Source organism: Gopherus flavomarginatus, chromosome 6 (genome assembly GCF_025201925.1).
Source record: "Gopherus flavomarginatus isolate rGopFla2 chromosome 6, rGopFla2.mat.asm, whole genome shotgun sequence".
Taxonomy (NCBI): domain Eukaryota; kingdom Metazoa; phylum Chordata; order Testudines; family Testudinidae; genus Gopherus; species Gopherus flavomarginatus.
Window position 1 is genome coordinate 34098000 of NC_066622.1, and position 8918 is coordinate 34106917.

Here is an 8918-nt window from a genome sequence, read left to right on the forward strand (position 1 = left end):
ACAAAAAGAAGATGAACAGTGACCTGATCTAAGAACCACACTGGGAACAGACCTGGGGTGACAGTCTTGCAGATGAAGGCCTAACACGAGAAATAGCTAGACAAATTCAGAGTGGAAATACGGTGTAAATGTTCCCAGCGAGGGGCACAGCCCGTTCGATGGGGAGTTGCCATTGCTGGCCGGTTTTCTAACTCCAGGGGCTGTTTTTCTAGCAGATCTGCCTTGGTTCAGCCAGAATTTCATGCAGGGAGATTCTCTGGAATGTGTCACACAGGAGGTCAGACTAGATGAGCACTGTGGTCCCCTCTGGCTTTAGAACCGAGGCATCTGTGGGCTTGGCAGGCCCAGGAAGTGCTGGGCCTAGTTCAAAGCCGACTATGTCTCCAGTGAACATCATGGCTCAGGCAGGGCAGCGGGTGGGGGGCGCTCGCAGGGATCAGGGCACCTGGGGTGCGGCAGGTTCTCCCAGGGGATACGTGTCACACAGGACAGATTGCAGCGATGGACACACGGCTCCTGCCTGGTAACGGCTAAATTTCCCAGCACTGGGGAGACTCCAGCTTTGCAGCCCAGGTCCTGCCTACTGCAGACTCTCCATGCAGGGAATACCCCCACTAGTCAGGGTGAGGTTACATGTTTAGAACTTACCCTGGTCCCAGCCCTTCCCAAAAATGAACCAAGTGCCTAGGGCATGAGCACAGGAGCCTGTGGCACTAATTACTCTGGGGCAGTGACGGGGCAGGAGTTGCCTGGCGCCACGGGCTCAGGGTGCCAATGTTCCCAGCCCAGTTATCCTGCCCAGGTCACCATCCTCAGAGGTCACCAGGGCCGGGGACTCAGTGACACCCCTTCACACCCAGACCTAGAAATGCGCCTGGGGCTGTGACATCGATGAGCCAGGCACAGCAGAGTTGGAGTCAAGGTCACGGCTCAGCTCAAAGTCAGGGCTAAGGTTTCTCTGTCTCTGCCTTCTGGGCCCCCATCCCCTGTGTTGTCTGCCAGGGCTCTCTGGTGCTTGGGTCTCTGTGTCATGCTGGAGGAGGAGGGGGCCCTGGCAATCCCAGGTGCCCTGTGTGACCCTGATCTGCAGTGTTATCATTTGTTCTGGAGCAGGGCAGGGAGATGTGGGGCAAGCGGAGTGCAGCCTCCCCCTCTGCCCCCTGGAGTTGTGGGGTTGCACTGAAGGGAGGGGAGTCGGGCCCAGTTCTGTAGCCCTGCTGGGCTCCCCCGCCTTCCCTCCTCTGCAGGGAGCTGCTCCCGCAAGACACAGGGATGGGAGATGACCTTTTGGCCCACAGATGAGACTGGCAGCCAGGACTCCTAGGTTCATCCCTAACTGGGAGAGGACTGGTGTCTAGTGGTTAGAGCAGGGGTGCTGAGAGCCAGGACTCATGGGTTCTATTCCTGTCCAACTGCACGAGCTGGTGGGCAGGTCCCTTCCCCACCCTGCGATGTGCATTGCCCCACATGTGTTTGTCTGTGTCTGCCCTCCCAGCCCCCCCCGCTCTCACACAGGATATTGGGCTGGGAAGGCGCGCGGCGAAGGCACCTGTTTTCCGTTTGTTCGTTCGCTCGCGCTGGGAGATAAGCAGGCGTCGGAGCCGCCGTGCTGACAGGAAGCGGGAGGGGGGGTCTCTGCGGGACCAGCACGATGTGCCACAACGCTGCATTGAGCCCTCTGCAAACAGCCAGGGACCCAGGCGGGCGTCAGCCAAGAGTCTGTGGGTACTGTGGGGGGCGGGGGGAAGCCTGGACTCATGGGTTCTATCCCCGTCGCCAGGAGTGACGGGGGTCTATGATTAGAATGGGGCAGGGGAGTTACTGGGAGCCCGGACTCCAGGGTTTCATCCTCAGCTCTGAGAGGGGAGTAGAGTCTAGTGGGTTAGAGCTGGAGTGGCAGGACAGAGCACTGGAATGGAAACACAAGACCGGGATTCTATTCCTGGCTCAGCTATTGGCTGGCTGGGTGACCCTGAGCAAGGCACTTCACTGCTCTTTGCCTCAGTTTCCCCCTGTAAAATGGGGACAATGATGGCTGGGTTCTCTTCCCAGCTCTGGGAAAGGAATGAGGTCTAATGGTTAAAGCAGGACGGTTGGAAGCCAGGACTCCTGGGTTCTATTCCCAGCTCCAGAAGAGCTGTGTGTCCAGCTGGCTAAAGCAGGATGGGAGGCTCAGAGTCAGGACCACTTCGTGTAGAACCTGCTCTGTGGGGGTGTGCTGTCCCTTAATTTCTCTGGGTCTCTTTCAGCTCCGTATGGGACTCGACACCACAGAGATGGAGCCTGAGATGAGCACCTATGGCCCCTTCTATCCCCCTTGCAGCATGGAGGCTGGGGACCCTGTCAGCACGCAGGGGCCGTATGCTGCCCTGGGCCAGCCCTGCTGGGGCCCTGAGGGGAACCAAGGCCAGCTGCCCAGGGCAGCGGGGGGCCCCTATGGGCTTTGGCCCCAGAGGAAAGAGCCAGCCCACCGCAGGCTGGACCCCTTTGCCCAAGCCTTCCCCAACCTGCCTTTTGGGAAGCCGTGGGTGCTGGGGACTCAGGCATCCAGAAGCCAAGGCTGCAGCCTGCAGGAGATAATGGCCCAGCCGCCTCCTATTGCCCCACAGGAGGGATACCCCCTTGGCAGCCCTCTGCTGCTGCAACTCCCTGGAGACCAGATGGAGGGGTCAGGGCCTCCTCTGTCCTACTGCAGCCTCCCAGAGAGGCAGGGGCAGGGCGGAGGTGGATACGGGCAGCAGCGCAAGGAGCCCCCGCTTTCGTGTCTATACCAAGAGAACCAGTCTGCTAGCTACAGCCCTCCAGAAGGCTACCCGGGTCCTGGTGAGTGACGGGGGGGAAAGGAGGGTGGCTACAGGTGCCCTCAGGGGATGGTGGGGCCAAGATTGGGGAGGCCAGCTGAGGGGGACTCCAGTTTTGGGAAGGTTATGGAACTAGGGGATGCTCTCAGGCGCTGTAGTGGGGGGAAAGAGACAACTTGAGGGGGTGGGCTGTGGTATCCAGAGGGGGAAGCATGAAGCGAGAGCTCCAGACTGGAGAGTTATGGGGTTGGGAGGCACCACTGGGATGTGTGGGTCCAGGAGGATGCCGGGCTATGGACAGAGGCAGATACATGCCTGTGGGGGGTGGAAGGGGGATGCCTGGTTCCGTGTGGGTTATGGGGCAGAAGGGGGAACTCATCGCAGGGGGGTTATGGGGCCAACCCTGAGGGTTACAGGATATACTGAGGGCCCCCAGCTTTGTGGGGAGGCTGCTGGGATGGGAGCGGGGAACTCTGGCTCTGTCACAGCCTAACCTCCTCTCCCTGTGTGTCAGCTCCCCCGGGGCTTGCAGGCCCTGAGACGTATGCTGGGCTCCTGGGCCCCCCTGACTGGCCTCCTGATGCCGCCCCCAGCCTCTGCTGCTACCAGGTGGGTTGGCATGAGGAGGGTGGTGGGGAAATGGGCAGTGCTCAGTCCCAGGACCATGCTGCCGAGTAGGAGAGGGGGGTGGGGAGATTCCCCCAAGAGTAATGGCAAGGGCAGTGGAGTCTAGTGGTTAGAGCGGGGCTGGTGCTGAGAGCCAGGACTCCGGGGTTCTCTCCCTGGCTGTGGGTTCTGACTCCCTGCACTGAGCCCATCATCCCCTGCAGGACACTGAGCGCTACTGCAAGGGGCTGGAGTTTCTCCCTGCTGGTTTTGCCCCCTGGCCAGGGGTCTCCCCTGGGGAGCCGGGTTCAGAGGTCACTGCTGCCAGGCTGGGTCATGAGCAGAGTCCCCCACCGGCAGGCCGCACTGCCACCCCCCAGGTGAGAGTGGGATGCTGGGGCTGGGGGAGTGGGGCCTGCCTTACCTGAACCCTCAGGGGAGCACGGGTGGGGCAATGGAGTCATAGAAGCTCCCCCACCCCCAGGGAGCCCTCCCACCCCACAATACCCAGCCACTTGTCCCCATCACAGTCCACAACCTTGCACCCAGCTGGGCTCCTGATCACTCAGTGGAGGGGAGGGAGGCCTGAGGACACTGGGGAGGGGGATAGCCAGGGAAGGAGGGGTTGAGGGGATGTCTTGGCGGTTAGCTGGGTGTTTCCCATCATGGGGGGGTGGGAGGAGTTGCTAGAGTCCTGACCCCCACCCCAGACCCAGCAGGGGTGCCAGCACTGGGGAAGCCACGATGCCTCATTCCCCTCATTGCCGCCCCCCCATGGGATAGGCCCCTGCAGCCTCTGACCCCCTTTCCTCCCCAGGTTTCTGGGAGCTCCCTGGCCTCCAGTTATCGAGGCACTCCTTATTGGAGCCGGATGCACTGGGCCAGGGGCCCCCTGCACTACACACCACCCCCTATGCTCAACCCGCTGCGCCGAGGCACAGGGCTGTTTGCTGAGCTGGGTGCCTTGCTGGGTGGTAAGTGCCCATCTTGGCCACCTTCCAACGCAGGCTGGGGGGCTTGATTGGTCGCTTGAGAGCCAGCACTCCTGGGTTCTACTCCCACATGCGGCTGAGTGTGACCAAGGATGCAAGGGAGAGTCTCTCCCTCCACTGAGCCACATGAACTGGGTCCCTGGGTGTGGTGGTGGTGTGGAGTCCATGAAGGTTTCTTGGGTGGGTACAGAGCCACATGGAGGGGGTCCTGCAGGGCCCTGGAAGATGGGGAGGGGGTCAGGAGTTCTGTCTCAGGGCAAGCTCGGGAACTGTGTCTGTGCCAAGGGCCTTCACTGCTGGACTCTCCCCTCCACAGGCGGCAGGCCCGACCCCCTCCAGCACCTGGACACCCCGTAAGTCTTTTGGAGTGGAGGGAAACTAGGCTACAGCCCCTCAGGCAGGTGTGGCAAAGGGGACGGGCCCCAGGGAGGGAACTTTGGGCCAGGGAATCTCCTGGCGGAGGGAGGAATCTACAGGCTTGGGGTGGCTGGGGAGCATGAGTGTGGGGGAATGGCTGGTCTGGGAGGGGCAGTAGCAGGGTGGGCATATGCCTGCGGCTGAGGCTCCCTCACCTGATCCTTCCCTCGCAGACAGATAAATGTGGGCCCTGCATTCCAGCCGGCACTGCCGGCTCTGCAGGACCCACACCTGGCTCAGCTGGACCCCCCAAAGGCTGAACTGGCTTGGAGGCCCTGGCCAGGGCTGGAGCAGGATGCAGAGACCCAGTGCCAAGGTGAGGGGTAGCACTGGGGATTATCAGGGGGAGGAGCTGGGGCACCCACAGGCGGGGGCAGGGAGAGGTGGGGCAAGCCCATATGTCCCTTACAGTAGTGGGAGGGGAGGAGCAGCAGGACAAGCCCACCCCCAGTGGCTCAGTCTGCATGGTCCAGTCAGTCCCCACCCTCTTGGGGGAAGTGGAGGGGTCCCACAGGGTGGGGGTTCCCAAGGCCCATCTGATGGCCGCTCTCTGAGTGCAGTGTGGGGAGTGGAGGGTCCTATGGGGTGGGGGTTCCCAGGGCCCATCGATTGCTGCTGTCTGGGTGCAGTGAGGGGAGTGGAGGGATCCCACTGGGCCCAGCTGATGGCTGCTCTCTGGTTGCAGTGGAGACACTGCTGGACGTGGCTTGCTCCAGTGCCCTCCCCGGGGGTGGCACCAACCAGGAGCTGGCACTGCACTGCCTGTGCCAGGCTGGCGGGAATGTCATGGTAAGAGACCACCCTCACCCTTTGGCCTGGCCCTTGGTAAGTAGCAGCATCTGACCCGAGGCCAGGATGGTTCTGGCAGGGGAGCCCCCTGGGGAGGAAAAGGGTCTGGGGCAGCTCCCCCATCTCAGCTTTACTCCCCCCTCAGGTTGCCTTGGAAACTCTGTTGCTGCAAACCCCCGTGTGGCCCAAATGTCACCCTCTGGCCAGTTACCATTACACAGGTAAAGGGGGGGGGCAAGTGGCATGGCCAGGGTAGCTAGCAGAGGCTGGGGCCAGTGGGGGCAGGGCCAGGGGAAGAAGGGGAACAGGGGTAGCAGCAGCTGGGCAGGACAGGATGGAAGAGGAGTGGGGGCAGGATTGGGAGCCGTGGCAGGATGAGGGGGTAGGGCTGTGAGGGGGTAGGGCTGTGGGGTACAAGAGGATGGGGGCAGGGCTGTGAGAGGGTAGGGCTGTGGGGGACAGGAGGATGGGGGTGGGGCTGTGTGGGGGTAGGGCTGTGGGGTACAAGAGGATGGGGGCAGGGCTGTGAGAGGGTAGGGCTGTGGGGGACAGGAGGATGGGGGTGGGGCTGTGGGGGACAGGAGGATGGGGGTGGGGCTGTGAGGGGGTAGGGCTGTGGGGGACAGGAGGATGGGGGCAGGGCTGTGAGGGGGTAGGGCTGTGAGGTACAAGAGGACTGGGGCAGGGCTGTGAGGGGGTAGGGCTGTGGGAGACAGGAGGATGGGGGTGGGGCTGTGTGGGGGTAGGGCTGTGGGGTACAAGAGGATGGGGGCAGGGCTGTGAGAGGGTAGGGCTGTGGGGGACAGGAGGATGGGGGTGGGGCTGTGGGGGACAGGAGGATGGGGGTGGGGCTGTGTGGGGGTAGGGCTGTGGGGGACAGGAGGATGGGGGCAGGGCTGTGAGAGGCTAGGGCTGTGGGAGACAGGAGGATGGGGGTGGGGCTGTGAGGGGGTAGGGCTGTGGGGGACAGGAGGATGGGGGTGGGGCTGTGAGGGGGTAGGGCTGTGGGGTACAAGAGGATGGGGGCAGGGCTGTGAGGGGGTAGGGCTGTGGGGGACAAGAAGTTGGGGGCTGGGCTGTGAGGGACAGGAGGTTGGGGCCGGGGCTGTGATGGGGTGGGGTGGTGGTGGAACAATTTGCATAGTGGGGGTGCTGAGAGCCAGGGCCAGTGCAATCATTTAGGCGACCTAGGCGGTCGCCTAGGGCGCTGGGATTGGGGGGGGGGCGCCATTTTCTTTGGCAGTGACCGCGGCGGCCGGATCTTCGGCCGCCCCGGTCACCGCCAGCATTTAGGTGGAGGGAGCTGGGGCAGGGGAGCACGGGGAGGGTCGCCTGCAGCAAGTAAGGGCGGGGTAGCACGTAGGGAAACTCCCCGCCCCAGCTCACCCCTGCCCCGTCTCCTCCCCGAGCACGCCGTGGCTGCTTCACTTCTCCCACCTCCCAGGCTTGCGGCGTTTAAGCTGATTGGCGCCGCAAGCCTGGGAGGCGGGAGAAGTGAAGCAGCCATGGCGTGCTTGGGGAGGAGGCGGGGCAGGGGTGAGCTGGGGTGAGGGGATGCCTCAGGGAGGAGGGTGGGGGGTGGGGAGCTGCCGCAAGGGGGGGCACTTCAGGGCGGAGGGGGGCAGCTGCCGCAGGTGGCTGTGTGCCTCAGACGGGGAACAGTGGGGGAGCCTTTTGCCTAGAAAGTTTTGCCTAGGGCGCGAAACGTCCTTGCACCGGCCCTGCTGAGAGCCATTGAAGCAAACGCTAAACCCTGTATATGATGGAAACCACTTCAAGCCAGCTGCACCCCCGTTCCAGCCCCTGGGATTGTGAGCAGGAGGGAGGGGGGACAGGAACATAGGGTGGGGTAGGGTCTATGCAGGGGGAGGGATGGGGCCAGGCTGTGGCGGGGAGGGGAGGGGAGGGAAGGAGGGTGTGGAAGGGTTATGAGGGGTGTGGGGCAGGATAATGTCTCAGGTTCCTCTCCCTCCCCCAGGCAGTGATGTGTGGAGTGCCCACGAGCGCCGCCTCTTCTCCAAAGCCTTCGCCCTGCACAGGAAGGACTTTGCCCAGATCCAACGTGCGGTGAGAGCAGCACTAGCCCCCCTCCCCACCCCTCCCTTCCATCCACCTTATGCGGGGGGAATGGACACCTGGCTACTCCAGCCCTGGCCTCTTCCAGCTGGGGGCGCTGTAGGAGTGGGGTGGGAGCGCTGGCTGCAGGGGAATGGATTTCCGGCTACTCCAGGCCTGGCCTCTCCCAGCAGGGCTGGGGGATGCTGGCTGATTGAATTCTCCCTGCCCCCTAGGTGCTCTCTAAGCGGCTGGCCCAGTGTGTGGAGTTCTATTATCTGCACAAGAGCCGGCTGCGGCGCAGTCACAAACGAAGTGGTGCCGGGTCAGAGACGGGCGCCATCGTGGGCAGGGCCGGCCCCGGGCAGGTATGAGAGACCTCAGGGACAGGGATGGGGGGAGCCCCTGCCCAGACAAGGAAGCAGCGGTGTCTGTAGTCCTTCTGGGGGGCGGAGGGGAGGGAAGAGTCTTTGATGAGGTCTGTGATGTCCTCCTCTTTCTCTCTCTCTCTCTCAGCCCCCACCTACCCCAGAGCTTCCTCAGGACTCGCCCCCCGGCTCCAGCTTCCCCTGCAAACGTTGCGGCAAGTAAGTGGCTTTAACTCTTTGGGCTCCACGCCCACCAGAGTGGGGGGCAGGCTCCAAGTGGGAGTGTCCCCCAGGCCTCCTGCTTGCTGGGGGAGAAGCAGCTCGGAGGCTGAAGTGCCCCCGCAGATGCCTTACTAACCCCTCCACCCCCACTCTGTCCCCAGGACGTTCTACAAGATCAAGAGCAGAAATGCCCACATGAAGATCCATCGGCAGCAGGATGACTGGGGTGGGCAGGGGGGGATGCTGGGACCTGGCACTCTCCCTGCCCCTCATGCAGGGTGCCCTCCCTGGCCCAACACAGAGCCAGCCGAGCCCGTTGCTGAGGCCCTGGCCTGCCCTGGGCTGGGGCTGCTCTATGGGAGGGACATGGAGCAGCTCTTCATGTGATTGGGGGCAGGACCCCTCCCTTGGCCTGGCATGGAGAGCCCCACCTTCCAAGAGTTTGCCCCACTGGGGGCCAAGGGGCTGTGGTCTCCCCATGGGGAGCACAAGGTTACAGGAGCCCCCTGCCATGAGGGCAGGACCTGCCCCTACAAGAGACTCCATCCAGGCTCAGCCTGGCCTCTGCACTGCCCCCTATGCCTGGGCAGCTCTGACGCTGCCTGTAGGGCATAACCCCTGGGGCATGTGGGGCAGGGGAAGCGGGCTGAGCGGCAGAGAGACAGCAG

The 8918-nt window shown here is 63.1% G+C and overlaps 1 protein-coding gene across 1 annotated transcript; it reads left to right on the plus strand.

The window, feature by feature from the left end:
* Positions 1-377: 377 nt before the first annotated feature.
* On the plus strand, positions 378-8846 carry LOC127053840 (uncharacterized). Its single transcript, XM_050959159.1, has 14 exons — positions 378-416; positions 1516-1725; positions 2250-2823; positions 3316-3410; positions 3632-3787; positions 4225-4381; positions 4716-4752; positions 4990-5132; positions 5502-5605; positions 5751-5826; positions 7584-7672; positions 7897-8028; positions 8177-8247; positions 8412-8846. The coding sequence occupies exons 1-14, from the start codon at positions 378-380 to the stop codon at positions 8635-8637; spliced, it is 2109 nt and encodes a 702-aa protein (XP_050815116.1). The 3' UTR covers positions 8638-8846.
* The last annotated feature ends 72 nt before the right edge of the window (positions 8847-8918 follow it).